Source organism: Pelobates fuscus, chromosome 1, assembly GCF_036172605.1.
Source record: "Pelobates fuscus isolate aPelFus1 chromosome 1, aPelFus1.pri, whole genome shotgun sequence".
NCBI lineage: Eukaryota > Metazoa > Chordata > Amphibia > Anura > Pelobatidae > Pelobates > Pelobates fuscus.
Genome location: NC_086317.1, coordinates 164924424 through 164948640, shown reverse-complemented (window position 1 = coordinate 164948640; position 24217 = coordinate 164924424). Strand labels below are relative to the sequence as shown.

Genomic DNA, 24217 nt, shown 5'->3' with positions numbered 1-24217 from the left:
CCGGCCTCTTCCAGCCTAAGTACCTATATGTATTCTATATGTCTGCCATCTGGGTATTCAGGCACTCATTGGGCCTACATTGTTTAATAACTATATGGCTAGGTGTTACTACTGACTGTCTAAATTTAGGTCAGGCCCAAACTTGGGCCTATACAAGTGGTTAGCATTTATGGTACTGCCCGTTAGTATTCTTATTTCACTGTCCATCACTACTTTCTGGGCTCCTCACAGGCCTGGTCAACTGTACTGTAACATAATGTTGGTCATAATTGTCTGTTCTATGGTTATATGGACATATTCATGGCCCTCATCTAAATGTTATTTTAAACTTCAAATCAAGACATGCCACAAACTAGGTCCGTCACTTGGGTGTCACCAATAACATACTAAATTGCAATCATTCTACTCAAATATTTTCAACATTAATTGTATCAATATGCACTTATAACTTCTCATTAGGCCCTCATTTGGCCACCCCTGCATCTAGGTGTAGTTATGTTAGGCCCTCATTTGGTCTTCACTATCATAGGAAAGTGAAGGGTGTGCTAAACAGTGTGAAAACAATATGTATACTTATCAATAAAGTAGTAACTGCATACATGTAGAGAATAAAAAATAAAAAAAGAGAGAAAAGAAAAGCACAACTTTTTATGGAAAAAAGGTGAAATTATTAGGTCCCCATGAAAGATGCAGGACATCACACATATACGTTTATATTAGGTCCTCACTTAGCCTTCCACAACATATGCTTCATTTGGATCTTAGTGCCATGTTACTCAAGTGTCTCATTATTATCATCACTAACAGTCCTACCATTCGGGCCTCTCATGGGTCAAGTTGGTTATATACACAGTATGATATGGAGCAGGTCTGCAATTTTCCATCACTGTGTAAAGTGCAACTGTTCCACAGCTCAACAGCCAGTAACCAGCCCACATCATATCACTTCATACACCCACTATTTCTCATTCTGCTCTTAAATGGCTACCCCGCTACTCATGAATCGCAATGAGCTGTTTCGGCCTTCTACTCCTATACCTTGACACACGGAACTCACTAGGCCTTCACTTACATAAGCTTCATACCGTCTCAGGTGGGCTTACAGCTACAATCTAATTTCGGCCTTCCTAAGTACAACACTCTGTGTAAAAATAAATATAAATAAACCAGATCGAATACCAGTTCATCACTCCTGTCCATACGCAATTCACAGTCCATTTCTACAACTTTGGTACAATTAACCTACATTTATTCATGCCTTAATCCTTACTTTACATACACCCTATTATACACTAGACATGTGCAATTTGTTTTGTTACAAATGTAAATTAGGACGAATTTCTGCAATTTGGACAGTCGGATGCTTTGGATTTCTGAAAAGTGGCAAAACAGGAGAGGGAGGGAAAATTTCGGGAATGATAACAGGAATCTAACCCCACCCTAACCCTAACCCTAGATGTGTAAGTGGTTGTGGTGGTTAGGGTAAGAGATAGGGTTAGTATTAGGGTCCGGGAATTGCCGGAATTCCAGAAGCGCTGCACCGAACCAAACCAAATTTTTTTGCCCATGCCCTCACTAACAATGATAAGTTTGATTAGGAAGAGATCCGGCTGACAGCATCACAGAAACTCTACTCTGTTCACATACCTATACCAGGCTGGCACAACATAGCAACCGAGGAGGTGACTCAATCACAATTTTTCATATTCTTCCAAACTCTCCCCACGGTGGCCAAACACCCTACCAAACCCCTACATTCCAGGATTTAACTGCTGGCACAAGCAACACTCTCTGTCAATGTCACCTGTTCATACGCTGGGCTCTGGCCATTTTCAATAAACTCACTTCTGCATATCAAATCATCAAACCATACTCATTCAATTCCATGGCGGCTTTCACAACCTTTAACTAGCTCACAACACTTAAAGTTACTCAAATACAACCATTAAAGGAACACTATAGTCACCTAAATTACTTTAGCTAAATAAAGCAGTTATAGTGTATAGATCATTCTCGCTCAATTCACTGTTATTTAGGAGTTAAATCACTTTGTTTCTGTTTATGCAGCCCTAGCCACACCTCCCCTGGCTATGATTGATAGAGCCTGAATGAAAAAAAAACTGGTTTCACTTTCAAACAGATATAATTTACCTTAAATAATTGTATTTCAATCTCTAAATTGAACTTTAATCACATACAGGAGGCTCTTGCAGGGTCTAGCAAGCTATTAACATAGCAGGGGATAAGAAAATCTTAATTAAACAGAACTTGCAATAAAGAAAGCCTAAATAGGGCTCTCTTTACAGGAAGTGTTTATGGAAGGCTGTGCAAGTCACATGCAGGGAGGTGTGACTAGGGTTCATAAACAAAGGGATTTAACTCGTAAATGGCAGAGGATTGAGCAGTGAGGCTGCAGGGGCATGTTCTATACACCAAAACTGCTTCATTAAGCTAAAGTTGTCATTCTAAAAGAATACGTACTGCTTCTACGACCTCTAGTAATATCCCAGTACACGTCATCTAATGGCTAGGACAGTAGAGTCATCTTCATATGCCATATATATTTCTCAATCTGAGAGGGAATTGAGACATGCATTTAAAGGGAAACTCCAGTGCCAGGAAAACGATCCGTTTTCCTGGCACTGGAGGGTCCCTCTCCCTCCCACCCCACAATCCCCAGTTGCTGAAGGGGTGAAAACCCCTTCAGTGACTTACCAGGGGCAGCGACAGGTCCCACGTCGCTGCTTCCTCCTCCCCCGCCGCTCCTCCTTCTACTTACGTCGGCCGGTGGGCGAGACTGATCTCGCCCGCCAGCCAAGGAGACCTAATGCGCACGCGCGGCAATGCCGCGCATGCGCATTAGCGCACCCCATAGGAAAGCATTGAAAATGAATTTCAATGCTTCCCTATGGGGAATAGAGCGACGCTGGAGGTCCTCACACAGCGTGAGGACATCCAGCGACGCTCTAGCACAGAAAACCTGTGCTATGAAGCAGGAAGTCCCTCTAGTGGCTGTCTAATAGACAGCCACTAGGGGAGGACTTAACCCTGCAAGGTAATTATTGCAGTTTAAAAAAAACTGCAATAATTACACTTGCAGGGTTAAGGGTAGTGGGAGTTGGCACCCAGACCACTCCAATGAGCCGAAGTGGTCTGGGTGCCTGGAGTGTCCCTTTAAGTATTGGTTATGTAATGTCAATACGTATTCAATGTTACACTGTTAAACTTTTTGCCCTCTTTTACAGGCCTACTCGAAAGTCGGTTCCGGCACACCACAACCGACTTACACCATTACTATAACTCGGCTTACTGTATACAACCACAAATGGGAAGGCTGAGCCGTCCCCTTCCTCCCCTTCCTCTGGGTTGAGACTGCCTGAATCAGACCACCCACCACTCCCTTTGTTAAGCCATTCATCTGGGTGGGCTCTCTTTTAAAGGCCTACCCGAACGTCGGTTGGCACACCACAACCGACTTATACCATTACTATAACTTGGCTTATTGTATATGACCACAAATTATATATATATATATATATATATATATATATATTTGTGGTCATATACAATAATATCTATATATATTGGGAGGGAGCAGCTCTTTCTCTGTGGAAGATTACTCTCCTTCACCTGGCTGTGCATTTAAGTTGCAATGACATACCTATATATGCAATGCATATATATATATGCATTAACAAAAACCAGAGGGAGATACAAATAAAGCCAAATTTTGTTTTACAAATATTTTAACATCAGAAAGTTTTCTTAAAACGAATACTGCCTTTTATTATTATTCCTGGAAATAAAAGATTACATGCAATATAGCGTATTTTTATATTATTTTGTAATGTTTACATATAATACCTCTTTACATTCTTTATCCTGGCCTAACGTGGCTACTTATGCACGGGGGTGGGGGAGTCAAAGGTGGAGAGAGTTGTAAGCTGGGAGAATTGTGGAGACAAGAATCCTGTGAGGATAAGAAGCAGGTAGTCCATACTGATACACATACGTTTGCATTAGCACACACAGACATTAAGGCCTTGATGTAATAAGCTTTCCAAATTATTCAATAAAGTTAGAAATGTTTTCAAATGATTTACCTATAGAAATCACCATTAAAGTCTACGGGAATATTTGTAACAATATTGAATCATTTGGAAAGCTTATTGAACTGAAGCCTAAGCACAAACAGATAACTGCATTCACTAACCCTAAAACTTTGTACAAGTACATTCCTGCATGTACACAGTACAAAACATCCACATAATCACAGCAAATTGCAATGCATTGTAATGTATCCTTGCAGTCAACCATACTTAAACTGCATACACATGCATTCACACTGATTCTGCACACAAATACAAATAAGCATCCATAAACATGCTTTCACACAATACACACATACATATTATCATGGGGGTGTGTGTACACATGGGGGGGGAGAGAGAGAGAGATAGATTGTGTATTGTGTATGCAATATTAACCCCTTAAGGACTGGGCTGTTTTTGCGATGTTGTACATTTGCGACCAGGCATCTTTTTACACTTTTGTGGTATTTGTGTTTAGCTGTAATTTTCCGCGCTCTCATTTACGGTTCCCATACAAATTATATATTGTTTTTTTCAGGACAAAATGGGCTTTCTTTACATACCATTATTTATATAATCTCATGTAATTTAATTTAAAAAAAATATGATGAAAAATTGAAAAAAATACATGTTTTTTGACTTTTACTTGAAAAATCTTTTACTCATCTACAAAAGCGAATGAAAAAAACTGCTAAATAGATTCAAAATTTTGTCCTGCGTTTAAAAATACCCAGTGTTTACATGCTTTTTTTTTTGCAAGTTATAGGGGATATAGGTACAAGTAGGATATTGCGGTTTCAAAACATACATTTTTAAAAATTATCAATAGTGACATTGTAACACTATTATCTGTCATAAATCTCTGAACAACACCCCACATGTACATATTTTTTTTTTTTTAAAGTAGACAACCCAGGGTATTCAATTTGGGGTATGTCCAGTCTTTTTTAGTAGCCACTTAGTCGAAAACACTGGCCAAAGTTAGCATTCATATTTGTTTGTGTGTGAAAAAAAGTAAAAAACTAAATTGAACGGTAATTTTGGCCAGTGTTTGTGACTAAGTGGCTACTAAAAAAGACTGTTCATACCCCATTTGCAATACTTTGGGTTGTCTTCTTTTGCAAATAGTATGCCATCATGGGGGTAATTCTCATTCTTGGGCTACCATACGCTCTCAAAGGCAACGTAACCAACCTGGCCTTTTTCAATGTAAAAATATTTGACCCATATATTTGACCCTGTAACTTTCAAAAACACTATAAAACCTGTACATGGGGGTTACTGTTATACTCGGGAGACTTTGCTAAACACAAATATTAGTGTTTCAAAACAGGGAAACGTTTCACAACAATATCATCAGTAAAATGCTGTTTGTGTGTGAAAAATGCAAAAAAAAAGTCACTTTCACTGACAATATCATTGCTGTGATATGTTTTACTGTTTTGAATCACTAATATTTGTGTTCAGCGAAGTCTCCCGAGTAAAACAGTACCCCCCATGTACAGGTTTTAGGGTGTTATAGAAAGTTAAAGGGTAAAATATAGTGCTAGCAAATTAAATTCTCTGGACTTTCGGCCTGGGTTGGCAGGCAGGTCCCTCAAATTGCAATCAATAAAATTACTTAATCATGTAAAAAGATTACATAAATACGCACGTAGAATTTAAATATATATGCATATTTATATATTTGAAGTCTTCGTGTATATTTATATAATTATTTATGTAATTTTGTATATGGGCATATGTATATTTCGTATTATTTTTATTTATTTATATATACATAGATATATATATATATATATATATATATATACAATTTCATTCTAAGTGTATTTTGATATATATATATATATATATATATATATATATATACACACACACACATATATATATTACTATCAAAATACAGTTAGAATAAAATTTCATATAGCTATATTTTTATTATTATTTTTACGTTTTTATTTAATTTAAATTACTTATTTGTATTTTATAATATTTATATACAATATATATATATATATATACACATACACACACACACGTGTGTAATTTAATTATATGTGTATTTTTATTTTTATATAAGTACATATTAATATAAAAATACACTTAGTATGACATTATATATATATATGATACATAGACATATTGTGGGAACTGCAGTTCAAGAACAGCTGGAGTGCCCAAGTGTCTATATATCATATATATATATACACATATATAATTATTAATTTTTTTTATTAACTTTAACTTAAATTTTTTTTTTTTACACTAGCAGGGAGACTGCCTGTCAGCACAGGCAGTCCCCCTGCAGGCAGACACATGGACACCTATTGCAACGCTGATCGCTGACGCGGGAACGACGGCGATTGGGTAAGTACATTGGAGTGTTAGGACGGTTTGGGACCGTCACAGGTCGGCAATGCAAAAATGCCCTTGACGGTCCTGAACCGTCCTCGGTCCTGAAGGGTTTAAAGGAACACTATAGTATCAGGAATGCAAACATGTATTCTTGACACTGTAGTTTTGAAACCACCGTTTAGGTCCCAGCTTAAAAATGTGTAAAACCTAGCGCCATGCGGGTCCTTTGCTTTAGTCTCCATGCGCAAAACTTTGCAGCACTGACCCAGGAAGCACATTGAAAAACCTGCAAGGACAGATTATACACACCAGAACAACTACATTACACCTGTAGTTGTTTCTGGTGACTATATTTTCGTAGTATACATTTTGTAGTATACATTTTGGTTTCCATTGGTTGCAATACTATAAACAAAAAGGCTATAATACATTTAATCATTTATTGGTAGTAATAAAGAGAACAGTTGTCTTTTCATTTCTGGCAGCTGCCAAGTAGATTATGACGTTTCTATGACAACCCTTCCTAGCAACAGCATTATCTCCTGCAAGGTTGTGTTAACTTGACTGTCCCGAGCAGCAGATATTATAGTACCCAACTAAGTAGAATATAGAGAGAATCTTATAGTGAAGGTCCTCTAGCTTTCACCACATGAACATTATGGGCATCAACCAGGAAATAAAACAGACATGAATGCAATGTAACTAGACAAGCCTGCTGAATGAAGCACCTTGCTAGCAGTGATGGTATTGTATGGGCTACCTGTCACAACATGGACACTGACACTTGTAATACTATACACACACCCAGTGCCCACTTCCCATACACCTGGCTATGTACCGTGAATATTCCTGGTTCCCTGCCAGAGATATGAGGGATGATATCCGTCTATTGTACAGCAGCTCCCACTTCCTGGTTCCACCATTTCCTGGTTCCAGAAGATCACGTGGAAGCGTGGGATACATCGCCATCTAGCGGCACCAGTACAAAGTGCCATTTGTTAAAGTAGTGCTAAATACAAACCATAAACAAACTGGAGAATATTTTATTTAATAAATAGCACCAGAGACAGTGGAGGTTGAGGCAGATTAGGTGGGATGGCATTTGGCAGGAGGTATTATTGATCAAGAAAGTAATGAGTGAGGTGCTGAAAATATCATGGTGGGGATGGGAAATAGCAAATTGCTATGGGCAAGAGTCGGGACACATGTCAGGTTCAAAGAAGAATGTGGAAGATGGGAAAATATCAAGAGAATTTGCTTAGTCCTCCAGGTGGAGTGTTGATTGTAGATGAAGATTTCTTACAGAAAGGGTAGGTGGCCACTGAAGGTCAGATGTCACTGGCGGTCTTCAGCTTCGCCACGCTCTGCTGATTCCTCCTTGTTTGGGGATGGCTTGTTCCATGCTGTCTCTTTGAACACAAACCACAGATTGGCAGCCCAGATGAAGAAATTCAAAAATCCAAAGAGCTGGCGGAGTGGGGAAAGAAAAGACAAGAGTGAGTAGATTTAATGGTAGACGAATTAGGGTGAAGTAGACAAGCAGCAAATAAATTTTATGTGGGGAGGACAATGAAATGGTTCAGTTGTGTTGATTGACCTACAACTGGTCTTACCACAGATATGTTGGCGAGCCCAAAGTAAGGTGCAGTACCAGTACTGCATGTGGCTTTCTCCAGTTGGCACACTGGCATCGGAGATAGAAGACTTATGGGATGAGTGGCCAGCTTCACATCCATTAGACCCTTTCCCCACGCTGAAGCTGCTACCAACCACAAGAAGGTAAAGACACCTGTCACACAAAGGTCCTACAGGGAGATGGAAACAACATTATAGGTAAGGGATGTCAAACTTGGGCACTCCAGCTGTTCTTGAACTGCAGTTCCCACAATTGTCTGCCACTACCTTTTCTATCAATCAGCTTCACCGATAACCATATGTAGCATGGCAAAACGAGAGTAATTCTGGAGCAGAACTTGTGCTATCATCTGAAACTCTACATGAATTTTAAGGCATATGTTTTAAACTTGGCTCTCAACTCAAGTTTTGCATTGACAAATATGGCACCATACTAACATATTGTGTCCACAGAAATTAACTCTTTCAGTCTACAGCATACCACAATGGGCACTCTTCGGATCTGTGTGTATTGTTCATTGAAGCGCAGATAGATAACCAGAGCGAACATTGAATACAGGAAAGCGAAAACTCCGATAGTAACAAAGAACTCTGCTGGAGCAGAAAAATCGCCATTCAGGTGCATAATCCGTTTTTCTATATCTGCACATCCTGGCATCTCAAAGCGTTGACGATACAGTCTGTGATGAAAGGAGACATACTCATTGTAGCAACAGAGTGTAACTTGCATGGAATGCATATTCTAAGGCATGGGAAGCATTGATTAATACATCTTAAAGGGGGCAATCATTGCAGCTACTAAAGTATAACTCTACCACATGTTTATTTTTTATTTAGAAGTCTATGGATGTGCTTTTTCTTGACTGTATAAGACATAAAAGTGGTTATTAAATATCCTACTATGGCTGCTAAATTCTACATATATTGGCCAAGCTAACTTACATTGTCAACAAAGGAATCTATATATACACGTTTTGTAAAAAAGAAATGGAAATTAATTTGTGAATATAACATACGTATAATATGAGAGTTATTCAAACATCTGACTTTGGTGGAAGTGACATTTCAATGAGCGTGTGAAATGGCCATGATTGTTTTTAAGCATGTCTAGTGGCAGTGGGGAATAATTTTGATGCTTACATGATACATGATACATGATACAATACATGTGTATTATTTGGGTGGAAATGTTATGATGTGTAAGATGTAAGTGAATATTAATTACTATTGACAACTAACCAGGAGCTGACAATCAAAAGGCCATGAACCTTTGAGCAAAATCATTGGTCTTGCAAACAAGACAGTTTAGAATTTAATGGCTTGGTTGGATATTTTTTGAAAAAATTGTGAGTTAGTGTGAATGTATAAGTAAAAAGTAATACATTTTCTGTACCATATTTGACAATCATAGTAATGTGTACATTTTCTTTAAATTGGCAGCATTATAGAATCAATACCAAGGGCTTAAAGGGACACTATAGTCACGAGAACAACTACAGCTTATGGTATTTGTTCTGATGAATAAAATCATTCCCTTCAAGAGAAACGGAATCATTTACATTACAGCCCAGGGATACATCCAGTGGCCACTCCTCAGATGGCTGCTAGAGGTGCTCCCTGGGGCAGTGTTGCACACTGTGCAAAATTACCTTTCAGTGTCTCAACCCTCTGCATGGAGGGACTGAACTTTCCTCATTCAATGCATCTCTATGAGGAGATGCTGATTGGCCAGGGCTGTGTTTGGCTTGTGCTGGCTTTACCCCTGATCTGCCTCCTTGACAACCTTAGCCGACCTCCTATGGGAAAGCATTGTGATTGATCAGATCAACAATTCTGATTATCTTAGCCAAGCAGGCAGATCAGGGGCAGAGCCAGCAGCAGCAGACTGTAATAAAAGTATGATTTTACTATATTTAGGGAGGAAAGGGGAGGCATGGGGGTAGACTGTATTTTTAACACGATAGAGTCAAGAATACCTGTTTGTGTTCCTGACCCTATAGTGTTCCTTTAAAGTATTGTTATGGAAGCATTGTTAAGCAGTTTCAGAAAGAAAGTGTACAGAAGGGAGTTGGATACCAGAGATGAGGTTCTAGTAGACAAAACACTTTGTTACTGTGGGGATATTTCAGTGATTATTACCTGAATGGATATCCAAAAGGCACAGAGATGAGATTTGTTTCGGTTTCTGTTTCCTTACAAGTAACAGTAGCTGCTGTTTCTCCACTGAATGAGCCACAGCTTCCAAAGGCAAAGATTGCAAAAAGCTGAAGGAGAGGAGGAGAAATCATGGAAAGATATGTCAAAGTGTAACACATGTACAGAAGATATACCAAAGGAAATCATACAGTCCTTAGGTTCAACAACAGATTTTTCATTTTTTTACTGCTACCAATTGTCATGTGCTCAGTCAAGGTTTATACATATAGGTAAAATGGTGAGATTTCTACCACTTGTCTGATGTAGCTGTGGCAGCTAGTAAATTTTACCTATTTTTTGTCAGCCTCCCAAACCATAGTCTTTTCTTGCTGTCCTTGAACAGATATTATGTAAGAAAGCAAGCAGCACCTTCAGAGGGTCCTCAAATTTGTGTGGTGGTGAACCAATATGAAAGATAGGAGAACAAAAAAGGAATATAGTGTAGTATTGTCAATAACTGGTGAATAAGGAGAATAGCACTTACAATTTTCTAGAGCTTATGATCAGCTCCAGATATGTGTACCTGGGCGCTATTATTCCCACCTGTGGATATAATACTAGCTTGGTTCTTTGTAGGAGGGTGTTCTAGACCAGAAGATGATGTCCAGCGTTTGCGAGTGTACTCCTCCAATTTACAGTATTATGGTAGCCGAAGTTCACATATCTGGACATGGGAGTCAACAGATGGGCAAGGGGAGGCACCCCCCCCGGATTTTCAGCTTGTGCTGGTATTTTTATTTTCAGATTGAGACTACACCAAAGTAGGTGACGCTGTGTGTGAAGAAAGGCCGGGGTAGGAAACTACATCTTATCCCTGCTTCCCATGAGGGATGGGAGGGCAGCCTACAGATCAGGTAAGTGAGAGATGGGGGGCAGCCTACAGATCAGGTAAGTGAGGGATGGGGGGGAGCAGCCTACAGATCAGGTAAGTGAGGGATGGGGGGCAGCCTACAGATCAGGTAAGTGAGGGATGCAGGAGGGCAGCCTACAAATCGGGTAAGTGAGGGATGGGGGGAGCCTACATATCAGGTAAGTGAGGTAAGGGGGGGCAGCCCACAGATCAGGTAAGTGAGAGATGGGGGGCAGCCTAAAGATCAGGTAAGTGAGAGATGGGGGGGCAGCCTAGAGATCAAGTAAGTGAGAGATGGGGGGCAGCCTACAGATCAGGTAAGTGAGGGATGGGGTGCAGCCTACAGATCAGGTAAGTGAGAGATGGGGGCAGCCTACAGATCAGGTAAGTGAGGGATGGGGTGCAGCCTACAGGTCAGGTAAGTGAGAGATGGGGGGCAGCCTACAGATCAGGTAAGTGAGAGATGGGGGGCAGCCTACAGATCAGGTAAGTGAGGGATGGGGGGGCAGCCTACAGATCATGTAAGTGAGGGATGGGGGGCAGCCTACAGATCGGATAAGTGAGAGATGGGGGGGCAGCCTACAGATCAGGTAAGTTAGAGATATGGGGATCCCCATACAGATCCGCTAAGTGATGGATGGTGGGGGCGGGGAGGCAGCCTATAGATCAGGTAAGTGAGGGATGGGGTGGCAGCCTACAGATCAGGTAAGTGAGGGATGGGGAAGATAGCCTACAGTAAGTGTCAGCAAGGAGCAGGAAGGTAAAGTAAAAGAAAGAACAGAAATGAGCAGGAAGGGACATCAAGGAACAGAAAGGGGCAGCAAGGAGCTGGAAGGAGCACAAAGGTAAAGTAGGAGAAGGAGCACAAAGGAACAGAAATGAACAATAAGGGGCAGCAAGGAGCAGGAAGGGTCAGCAAGAAGCAGGAAATGGAAGCAAAGAGCAGGAAGGAGTAGGAAAGATCAGCAAGGAGCTGGAAATGGCATCAAGGAGCAGGAAGGGACAGAAGGAGCACAAAGGTAAAGTAGGGAAGGAGCAGAAAGGAGAAGGAACCGAAATGAGCAGGAAGGGACATAGAGGAGCAGCAAATGTCAGCAATAAGCTGGAAGGGGCATAAGGAGCACAAACGTAAAGTAGGAGAATGAGCAGGAAGGGTCAGCAAGGAGCAGGAAGGGGCAGCAAGGAGAAGGAAGGGTCTACAAGGAGCAGAAAGAGTCAGCAAGGGGCAGAAAGGGACAGAAGGAGCACAAAGGTAAAGGAGCAGAAAGAATCAGAAGGAGCACAATGGTAAAGTAGGAGAAGGAGCAGAAATGGGCAGCAAGGAGCTGGAAGGGGCAGCAAGGAGCACAAAGGTAAAGTAGGAGAAGGAGCAGAAAGGAATAGAAATGAGAAGGAAGGGTCAGCAAGAAGCAGAAAGGGTCTGCAAGGAGCAGAAAGGGGCAACAGGAGCAGGAAAAGACAGAAGGAGCACAAAGGTGAAGAAGCAGAAAGAATCAGAAGAAGCACAAAGGTAAAGTAGGACAAGGAGCAGAAAGAAACGGGAAGGGACAGCAAGGAGCAGAAAGGGTCAGCGATGGGCTGGAAGGGCCAGAAGAAGCACAAACGTAAAGTAGGATAAGGAGCAGAAATGAGCAGGAAGGGTCAGAAAGAAGCAGGTATGTTCAGTAAGAAGGAGGAATGGACAGCAAGGAGCAGGAATGGTCTGCAAGAAGCAGGAAGGGACAGAAGGAGCACAAAGGTAAAAGAGCAGAAAGAATCAGAAGGAGCACAAAGGTAAAGTAGGAGGAGGAGCAGAAAAGGGTAGCAAGGAGCTTGAAGGGGCAGAAGGAGCACAAAGGTAAAGTAGGAGGAAGAGCAGGAAGGGACAGAAAGGAGCAGAAAGTGACAGCAAGGAGCACAAAGGTAAAGTAGGAGAAGGAGTAGAAAGGGTCTGCAAGGAGCAGAAAGGGATCAGAAAGAGAAAGGAGCTGAAGGGCGCAAAAGAAACAGAAAGGTAAAGGAGCAGGAGCCAAGGAGGAAAGAAGACAGTGTCAGAAGAAAAAGAAGACTGTGTCAAATGAAGGAGAAGTAAGGAGATTGGAGATGGAAGGACAAGTGAAGTAAACCCTCCACTTTATTCTGGACACCACATCATAAGGCTTTGGTACCTGGGCCTAGCAGGGAAACTTTGGACCTTCTCATCTCCCCAGGTAAAAAAAAATATCAGTGTTAATGTGTTCACTTTTATTTACTGAGTGTCCGGAAGCACAGAGTGCCCTGGGTAGGGGTGCCGCTGATTGGCTAGAGCGGTCAGCTGGCACTCTAAGCCAATCAGTAGCTCCCCATTCAGAAAAAAAGTAGAACATTTTTATGAACCAGGAACCAGCGATTGGCTTAGAGCTTCAGCTGACCACTCTAGCCAATCTGCGGCACCCATGTCTGACGTCAATCTGCACTTCCTGACACTCAGAAGCCGAATACCACTGAATACGTGGAAAAATCTGCGGAGGCCCATGTATCAGGAGCTGATCTTAAAATCCAGAAAAATGTAAGTGCTATTATTCTTATTTTTATCCACCCGTTATTGACAATAGTACACTATATTCCTTTTTTGTCTTTCTTTCTTTCATATTGGTTCATCACCAAAGGCGCTGATTCCCATTACCCTTTCCTACACAGGTTTATATATATATCTTGTGTGCCTCCTTAATAGAAACAGTGCTATGGGAACCTAAATCCCATTGTCCCACTTTCCCGCCTATATGTCCCTCTTTTCTCTAGGCTCAGACTGTGCTTTGTTTATTATTGTATCAAAAAAGCTTCTTGGCAAATACATCCACGATTTGTGTTAATGTAATACTGAATTGTTTGGCAAACACAATTTTAGTTATTGATAAATCATTAAAGGTGAACTTATAGTTCTCTAGAAATGTCATAATTAAAATTATGTCCCTCTCTTTTTAACTCTGTCATGTAAACCATTGCTGTTCTGCTGGAACAATATTGCTTACATTGCAGGGTTTAAATGCATCTAGCATCATACTCACAGCCGCTAGAGGAACATCCACAGAGAAAGCCAATCAGATGGCCTCATACAGACCATCTGTTTGGCTCGGTGCAATGTTTTACCGTGCATGTACACTACCCCTAAAGGAAAACATTGGATTGGCTGAGATAATCAATATTAATGGTGTAAGCTGTGGGAGAGCTGCGAAGTGTGGGATAAAAGATAAGTAAAATACCTTTTTAACCCTTGCAGAGGGACGGTTACCTATAGTAGGACTAGGACACTATAGCGTTAGGAATACACATTTATATTCGTAACGCTATAGTGTTCCTTTAATGAAGAGGCAAGATGAAAGAGCTTATTTCGGTGCAAAAGGTAAACACGGCAGTGTGGATATTTATTTTTCATTTTCTTTTTTAGACCTTGCAAACACATATTTGGTAAATATATGGGAGAAGAAAACATAATATGAAAAACTAGAAAGGGACCTCACTTCCATCACACCTTCAGCTATGCCCCATGAGAAAAGTGCCTCTCTGGTTATTTGAAATGTTGGTTTGATTTGTGTGAAAAGTGGATATCTGTCTGCTGTGTCAGTAAAAAGATGTGAACTGTCCAAGTGATGTAGGGACAGCTGTGAAGGGGAATGTACGATTAAAGCAGTTAATTGTGAGTCAAAAAAAAACCTTTGCTCTAACCATTTCAAGTCATGTAGCTATAGATCATGAGATTCATGAATAAACAGCATCTGATGGTAAATAAAAGGTGCCCTTTTAATTATTACATTGTGTTGCTGTTTGCTTTCTATAGTGTTTTGGGGTTTTTTTTTTTTTATTGTGAACAGTTGAGGTACTGGACTTCTCACTATACCTTCATTATAAATGAAAAAATGATTATACAGTAACCATAATATCAACATTAAAACATAGCAAATGGAAAGATGTATACATGGATGAGAAGGCCACTTCTAGTAGCTGTCATTCTTACAGCCACTAGAGGCTCTTCCAATCTTTGGCACATAGTGGTGATTGCTGCGCATGCGCTTTAGTTCTTTCCTATGGGAAAACATTGGATTGGCTGAGAACATCAGTAATAATGAGCTCAATCAGGGGAGGAGTGGTGGCAGTGGCGAGACCAGCACACCAAGGGAAGTAAGGTAAGAAAATAACTTTCTTTTACTTATCAGAGGGGTGAGGGGCAACTAATTGGTTAGGAACACATTCTAAGTGCAGGAATTCACGTGTGTATTCCTAAAATTAGAATGTTCATTTAAGAGCAATTAATAGAATGTATAACAAGTCATTGAGGAACATGAGAAGACCAGGGCCAGTTAAAAATGCATTCCCACTCCAAAATCAGATTACAATTTCACGAAGCATGAAGGTGCCAAGCATTCAATCTTTATATAGCTAAATAATAATAACAAATCATTCAACCAGAAAGGACTCATTTAGCTTTCCCTGCATTTAAAGTATTCACTAGTGCAGGGGTAGTCAACCTATTGGTAGTACTGTGCAAAACAAGATATTGAAATCCCTTGGTGTGCCAGTCCTATTTATTTAAACTGAGGTGTGTAGGTTGCCGTGTTATTTGTGGGTGCTGCAGTTGCTTTGTAACATTGTATTTGTGTGTATGTGGGCCGTTATATTGTATATTTTCATGAGTAGTTTGTGGTGTTGTGTATGATAACTATGAATGTGGGATGTGCATGGGAGCTGCTTGTGAAATTGTGTGTATGGATGATGTCACATTTTGTGTTTGGTGTTGTGTGTATGTGTGTGGCTGCTTGTGGTATTGCATGTGAGAGGCTGCTTGTGGGGTTGTTTGTGTATATGCTGATTGTATTATTTGTATGAAGGGGAGGCTTCTTTTGCAGCTTTGTGTATATCTAGCAGTGTGGGTGGCTTCCCTGGGGGTCAAGCGAGGACTGGGCTGGCCAGGTACAATTTAAGGGCAGGAGCTACAATAACTGCGGGCTGCCCTACTCCGGTGCGGATTCCAGTTCACAAGTGCGGGGAGGAAGTGATCTGAGATAATTTCCTCTAAGTACTGCAATGCGTAAAATGAGGATTGTCCCTCATCGCCTGTAATCACCGCTCAGGTTGCACTAGCAGATATCTGAAGTCCCACTGTGACTCCTGATAGGCCAGAGTGCTGTGCAAAGGCTCCTCGAGTGCCATGCATGGCACATGTGCCATAGGTTGCTGACCCCAGGCCCTAGTGTATTGATGTTATTAATATCATTGGCTTCAAAAAGATGGAAGGTGGATAATGAAAAGGAACCCAGAGGTGCGGGCAGCCATTTGCAAGGTGCATGAAAACCAGCTCAGGTATTGTCCCTTTAAATCAGCGGTTAGAAGATTGGCACCGTTGCCTACCAAGCACAGGTGAGATGGGACACAGGTCTCAAAAACTGCCCCCACACACCCCAAAGTCGCAGTGCGACATCGGCCAAATGCTGCAGGACCCAGGACCCCGGCTCCCAGCAACGCCTCCCCACTGCCCTCAGAGGATGGGAAACCACCAGACAGCCCACCACTCAGTCATCAACACCCCACACTCTGACGGGTAGCAGAGGACAGTAGCCTCAAAGAGTGACATGAAGGCCATGCTGAATGTCAGGCAAATGTGGGAGGCAAACCTGGTAGTGCTAAAAGTAGATGTGCAAGCAGTGTCAGCATGTATGCAGACAACAGCAAACGAAATTCAAGGCCTAAACAAGTACTGGGGGAGAAGTTATAACACCTGCACTCCACACAAGCAGCCATGTCCAGCCATGTCCAGACAACTCAACTTACTAGATGACAGAGGGAGACATAAAAACATCAAAATCAGAGGGGTACAGGAATCAGTGCCACTGGAAGAATTACCACATTTCATCAGGCACCTTGTGACCGCACTACTACCAGCAAGACAAGCCAAAATCTTCCTATTCGACGGAGTTTATAGAATAGCTAATTCCCCACAAGCACCTGACATAGCTCCGCGAGACATCATACTGCGCTGCGGTGCCAATCAATGTCAGACAAATTGGGGCTTCTGGCAGCGCTACAAGTAAAGACACCTTTTGAGTTTGAGGAATGCCGACTCTCCTGTTTTCAGAACTTAAGTAGGGCCACACTACTCTATATGCAAAAATATGCAACCACTCACTAAACCACTCCAAGCAGCAGGCATTGCCTACAGGTAGTTGACTCCTGGAACACTGTGGGTTACCAAAGATAGCAAGCACTGCAAGGCCACGGACCCTACTGAGGGCCCAGCACTTATGGCAGCACTGGGACTATCTACCCTAGCAATGACCTCGACCACTAAGCCAGGCCACCAACCTTGGTGTGCGGAGACAGCAATAGTCAACCCACCCGGAACGCACAAAAGCACCAAGACCTGAATTAACCCTCATGGCCTACGGCCTTTAATACGTTAACTTATCTATCATGTTTAGCAATGTTTGTTATGTTATTTATTTTTAGTTAATTACTATGTTGTAACTACCAAGTAACAGTTCATAAGACGAGCTAGGGACCTATGGGGGTTCCGTCACCCAACTCCGGTGATACCCCTCACCCCCCCCTCCCTGTGGTAAAAGGGCACTACCAGCACGGGAGTTACATAACCACGCTTATCATAGTACGTTAAGTCTCATCTACTGCCACTAGACCTGTGCTCCACGGGCGCAGATAGACCCTCCCACAGCTCTCACCCACCTAGACACATATTCAACATTGATGCTAACCCACCTCACAACAACATATAGTCGTACCACTACTATAAAATAGCCCGAAGCCCACAGTGCACTATCACTACAGGCGTTAGCCACGCAGCTACAGATGGGTGCCAACATTACACAAGGGGCTCCTCTGGGGAAAGCCACATCACAAGCAGCGCAAGACCTGGGTATCACAGGGAGCACCTTACACCAATAGCCTTAAGAGAAAAGACTCCCCTAGCCAGAAATCATAAGGGATGCCACACACCTCTTATGGCTCCATGATAACTGCACTGATCCACACATACAGGTGTATTATACGCCCACAGTTCTATTTGTTCATGTCCTCGTTACAACATGCCAGCCCATTATAACCAAAAAATGTATGCGAATTGTGCCTCAACCATACCGTGTATATGCTGTGAATTGTTTCCAAATCTCGTGTATATGCTGTTGTGGTATTACACGTAGGACTGTTTCTTCATCGCATGAAAAATTAAGATTTATAAAAAAAAAAATTAAAAGATGGAAGGTGATTTTTAGCAAAATCTCCACTTTCTACTTGTGCTAGAGATTCTGCAGATGAACCACTAACCACTAACTTAGTAGTTTATGTGCATTATGCACCACGTAATATCAATTACATGAACTATATAGCAGCTGCACAGTTAGCTAGAGCAGACAGTGGAAGGACAAGGTGTGCCATGTGGTTTGGTGGAATGTAGATTGAAGTAAAGACAATGAATCAATATACAATCATATTCAAGAGGCATTTCATGGAACCAAGACCCCATTTTGTCTACTGCATTAATCCAGTTTCAGGAAAAACTACAATATTTAATATAATCTAAGAAACACCGTTTCATATGTAGGAAACACTCTAGGGTTGACATAATTGGTAGGGCCCGTGATAAAATGCTTTGTTAATGACCTAATATATAGATGACATAACCAGAAGGTGGTGGAATGCTGTGAACGTTATACGACACGCATACATATTGCTAACCTGACACATATAGAATTTGGTGAAGTAAAACAACATATGTATATGGTGGAATAAAATAGGCTACTGGCACAAGATGAGAGCTCAAAGATCCCAGGCATGTGTGGTATGGAGGTTTTGAAAAGGTTATGGACTGGGAGAGATTCCTACACTGCAGTGAAATGTGAGACAGGCTATTTGTGAGGGTCATACAGAGCTTTCCTAGTTGGGGAGTGGGCGGAGGGATGTATACCGCTCTGCTTGCAATGGCATATAATAGAGCTGAACAAGAGCCTAGAAAATAGCAAGGTTAATAATGAACGATCTTCAGGGTATTCAAAACTTTGACAGCTGGCGTGCAAAAATGACATACATTGCAAATAGAAAGCAACCAGAAAGGTGACTGAAGGGAACATATGTTTTTACTTTAGAGCACAAACAGAGATTCAGCTGTGGGAAATGGGCAAAGCGTGCAATACCATCTGCATTTAATGTATAGAGTTATCTCAGGCCAAGGTGAGCCGTAGAGTTACCTACCTAGTATGCTGTGCATAGCATTTAGAGAACTTTCTTCATCTCTCTGTCCATCTACACTTTGTGACATAGTATTGAAGTTGAAAGAGTAGCCATATAAGTCAAGTTATGCTGCTCTACAATAATAGAGTATCATTGTATCTTGTAATACCTTTTTTTATTTGGACTTACAGAACAAGATAGATGTTTTCAGGAGTTCCTCCCTTGATCACATCTAAATCATTTTTGCCGTATAGATTTCAGATATTGCAAAGGTTAATTGCCGTGGTAGGTGACGTACAGAACTAACACAGGATGATTGACGGTAATAATACTTTTTTTTACTGGTAAAATAAATAGCATGGTATACTGAGGAAGACATGGTCGTGTTAGAGTTGAGAAATGCAAACAATATTTTCGTGAAGTTGTACAGATATAGAAAATCAACTATACGTAACAGTAAAGAAACTGTTAATTCCCTGAAATATATTGGAACAGAAGTATGCAGGTACATATAAGGGTATTCCATTCTGTAATGTTTGATTATTTTATACTCTCATAGGACCATTTTGTCACTTTACTCTATAATCCCCATACATGCAAAAACATACCACATACAGCACTCTTACCCATTCCAGTAATTTAATGAATCCCAGTGGCTCCTCCAACCTTCTCCAGCGCAGTCCAGTCAGTGGGTTCTAGTGAAGTGGGGGAAGAGATCAGTACCCCATTGATAGTGAGAAATATAAAACAACCTCCACAGTGTGTGCCCCCTTTTTCTACCTTTATGACCCGGCTTGTGTGTGCCCCTTCTCTGTCCATCGACGTGGGGGACACGGTTGTGGACATGGTCCTAATCCAGGTGTATCCAAGAGTAAGTGGCTGGAATCCAAGGGTATGAGTAAGATGTGTTTAAGAGTCCAAGCAATGAGTTTGTAGATGTTCTTCTTGAGTCTTCAGACAAGTAGTTGCTTCTCTGAGATTAACAAATTCTACGTTGCCTCCTGTAGCTCTATATGTACACCCACACACTTTCCAGTTTATATCTCTCTTTAACTTTGTATGTTTAATTCTTTACTATATCTAAAGATATGTGTTTTCTTGAATACAGTTACTTTAAAATTTGTAACATACACAATTATATATCAGTTTTTATACTGAAACTTTACATAAACCTATGGCCCCTGTCTATATATATATATCGCTTTAGAATTTGGTAAGCATGTGTTCCTTTTTGGATTATATCTAAATAGCCCTGCTTGTAGGCTTTTCTTGTGTCCCTCTGTTCCTATGCCCCCTGGCTTTCTGCCCTCCCTGTCTGTCTGTCCTTTTGCCTCCTCCCTCCTCACACTTCCTTCCTCACCTCCTCACACCCTTTCTTTCTCCCTGTTCACCGATCCAAAATCCTAATTCAGAGTGGGTCAGTGTGAATGCAAATGACACCTGATCCTCATATACACCCTATCCCAAAACAGGGCATGGGCAGTCATCATTCTCAAGGCAAGGAGGGGGTAGGAGTGACACACGCTGATTTTAGGTTTACTATTAGGGCCGCAAAGAGACTGCAGGTACTAATACAAAGTTTTTAAACACAGCTCTCCATATGTATTTTTGGGGTTCATACTAAAATTCAGTATTTCCAACTGGAAAGCAATATATATTATATCAGAGATGTAAAATATAATGTAATCACTATATAATTTGCTTTCAGTGTGCAGATATATGTTTCTGCTCAAAAGAAGCAATATATGTAACATGCAGCTTTATATACAGCAACAATATTTAAGCGCATAGTGTGTAGGTTGTGTAAGCTAACCTCAATATAGCATACAAGGAACATCTACAAAACTAACTCTGGGAAGAATGAAGAACACTTAGCCATCTGAGTGCTAAATGCATGATGACACTTAGTGTAACCAATGGTCCCCTTCATTTGGTATTTGTATTAATGTATCATTTATCATATATGTGCCCATAATTGGAGACATATGGTGTATACCCACCCCTCCTTTCTACATACAAAAACAGTGTCCCTCTTTAGTATATGAAATGCCGGGAGGTATGTCATGTAGTTAAGGGCTGAACTAAGCAGCTGCAGTTTGGGGAGGACAGGAAGCAGAGTATAATCTAATAATAACCTAGAGAAAGCTTTATGTAGAATTACACACGTTAGATTTTATTTTATTTTTTTAAATTTTTAACATTTAGATTCAGAGATAAAGCTCACGCTCCTTCTTCGGGCCCACACCTTACTCAAGTGATAATACAAGAAGCAGCAATCAAATTGTGTAAACTTCAAAAAGAATAGTATGCTCACTCTTAGCTATCAAAATGATCCTTTAAACAAAGAGTGAACATTGAGGAATTCAAAGTTACGGTGTAAACGTAGACTAAAACTGCTGAATTAGAAAAGGTTCTCAAATATGGCTTGCTTACACCTTGCTTTAAATTAAAACTTTGAATTTACACTTTAGAAGGGTTTTCACTAAAACAAAAATGTATAGCAAAGTAAACTCTAAATGGCACAACTGAGGCTAAAATTGCCAAAAATTGACAATATCAGGGTTACTTACGCGAGAATTCAAAGTGGATTTTAAAATTTAAGACCAGAGTAACCAAATTGAAAGCACAGGTGATTTAGAGATTTTTTCCCAGTTTGGCTATTTTGACCTTAAATGAACACCATAGGGTCATGTTTGTGCACTATTTAGCCCCCTGCCCCAATCCGCCTCCTTGGCTGACATTATCAGAACTGATGATCTCAGCCAATCCAATGCTTTCCCATAGGAAAAAATTGGATTGGCTGAGATCGTCAAGGAGGTGGGGCGGGAATCAATGCAGAGAGTGGAGATGCTGAATGTCAGTGCTGCACACTGTGCAGCACTGCCCCAACAAGCACCTCTAGGAGTGGCCACTGAAGGTGATCCTAGGCAGTAATGTAATCACTGCCTTTTCGATGAAAAGGCAGTGTTTACAATAAAAAGCCTGCAGGGATATACTATACTCACCAGAGCAACTACATTAAGCTGTAGTTGTTCTGGTCACTATAGTGCCCCAGTAAATTAGAAATTCTTTTTTTTTTAAATTTTTTTTTTTGTTGTGCATTGAAGGTTACAACATTGCTTGCATGGCCACAGCAGCTCTGACAAGCTCATTATTCGTAAAGTCGTGAACATATTAGTGGCATACGATTAACTGGCACATTTTTTGTTTTAGTAGATGAGACTCATAACACTTAGTTATTGCTAGGCGTTGCATAATATCAGGTATTGAGTATATGGTTACATGCAGATTATTTGCTTAGATTAGTTAGGTACACGCTTAGTTATGAACGTTACAACATCACCCCTTACGCCCCTTAGCTACACATGGATGCAGTAGGTAAGGCCTGAGAGATATTACATTAACCCCTTGCTTCTTATAGCTATACATGGATGCATTTGACACATTAAGACAGGTATTATTTCGCCATATTTACGCTAATGAGAGTAAAGACTATTTAGGTCGTGCTCTAAAAGTCCCTTTGTGTCTGGAAAGTCCCACCTTCCGTGGAGTTAACTTGTTCCATGGTTGTCTGGTGGGCTGCTCATGTTGTGGCGGCTGTGGGTTGGTTAGCTGGTTCTGCCTGGGGGCTGTGCGCCATCCGATTCTCTGGGCCTGGGTCTCGGAGTGTCCATAAGGAGATGTGGTGCAGAGTGGGGACTGATGTGCTCTGCAGGGTGTTCGGGATCTTGCAGTCGTCCTCTGAGGGTGCTGTCCCTTCGAGGGGTAGGCGGCATGCAAGGATGCAGGGGTGTCTGCAGGTGTGCGATTACGGGCTGGGCCTGTGCTTATTATGAGCTGCCGTTGTGGGTGAACAGCTTAAGAGGGCACTGAACAGGACTCCTTACCGCTGGGCCTCCGCCATCTGGGTGTCTGTGGCTGGAGTGCAGGTTTCGCCGGTTATGCCTGTCTTTCGCCGGTTATGCCTGTCATGCCCCCTGTTCCTCCGGTTTATATTAGGTGCGGCGGCCATTTTGTTGCTCCCCATGCGGTCTCAGGTTGGGCTTCCTGCCGATCGGCTGTAGTGGTCGGGCCTCGAGGGTGTGTAGACCGGGATCACCCCCCGGTCCATAGGGGGGGGTACGGGGCCGGTGTCCCCGTGGGTCTGACTCCGAGTGCTGGACGGTGTGCTGCAGGGCGGCGGCCGTCCGCCCCGCTCGCCACCGGGGTAGGCCGCAATGGAGTCATGTCGGCTTTCTCTACCAGGGGACTGAAGCCTATCAGGCCAGCCTCACCCTGGTTCCAGGATACTCCGCCCGGTGGGGGCCGCCGTTGCCGGTCAGTTTGGGGTCGAAAATCTTTAGGTTTGTGTGCGTTTCCATTGTAAGTTGCAGGAGCTGGTCTTGCGTGCGACCAGCCAGCTCGGCGGTCCGGCCCCGCCCCCTGTAAATTAGAAATTCATTGTGAATTCTCACTTTAGTGAATAACCCTTAAAAGCTGAGTTGAACAAATTTTCCAGCTATTTTAGCATTAATATTGCCATCTTGACTTTAATTCACTACAATTAATAACATTATGCATTTACATACTTAAAGGGACACTTCACAAACTGCAATGACAGGATGTAAGCCAGGAGGATGGAACGATTTGTCAGCATGTGTCAATTCGACCACTCCAAAGTTTCAACAGTGGTGCTGTGACACAAAGGACAGAAAATAAGGAAGTGTGGACTGTGCCATAACCTACTTGCACCCTAATTACTATAATAAGCAGTTATGGCACTTTTAGTAACCTCTTACATTGGAAGAAAAATTGCATTTTAATTTGGAAAGAGACAAGTGCGAAATATTTCAAAGATGATGAGAATAAGAGCAAGCCCAGGACTTATGGCTGCTTAGTCTGTGACTGCTATGGC

General features: G+C 41.6%; 3 protein-coding genes across 4 annotated transcripts in view; 1 reads left to right on the top strand and 2 right to left on the bottom strand.

The window, feature by feature from the left end:
• LOC134608746 (probable transmembrane reductase CYB561D1) overlaps window positions 1–7464 on the bottom strand; it is a 62859-nt gene extending 55395 nt beyond the window's left edge. For both annotated transcript variants that reach the window (XM_063451833.1, XM_063451842.1), the window contains exon 1: window positions 7288–7464. In XM_063451833.1, the coding sequence (XP_063307903.1) occupies window positions 7288–7418 (131 nt within the window). In that variant the 5' untranslated portion in view covers window positions 7419–7464. The remainder of the gene's footprint in view (window positions 1–7287) is intronic.
• Window positions 1–24217, top strand: part of SORT1 (sortilin 1) — a 530048-nt gene that overhangs the window by 396373 nt on the left and 109458 nt on the right. The window lies entirely within an intron of this gene.
• Window positions 7477–20730, bottom strand: SYPL2 (synaptophysin like 2). The gene is made up of 6 exons (XM_063451854.1): window positions 20104–20730; window positions 19950–20018; window positions 10224–10348; window positions 8566–8764; window positions 8063–8254; window positions 7477–7916 (listed from the first exon to the last, which is right to left on the bottom strand). Exons 1-6 carry the CDS (start codon window positions 20167–20169, stop codon window positions 7785–7787), a joined length of 783 nt encoding a protein of 260 aa, XP_063307924.1. The 5' UTR covers window positions 20170–20730; the 3' UTR covers window positions 7477–7784.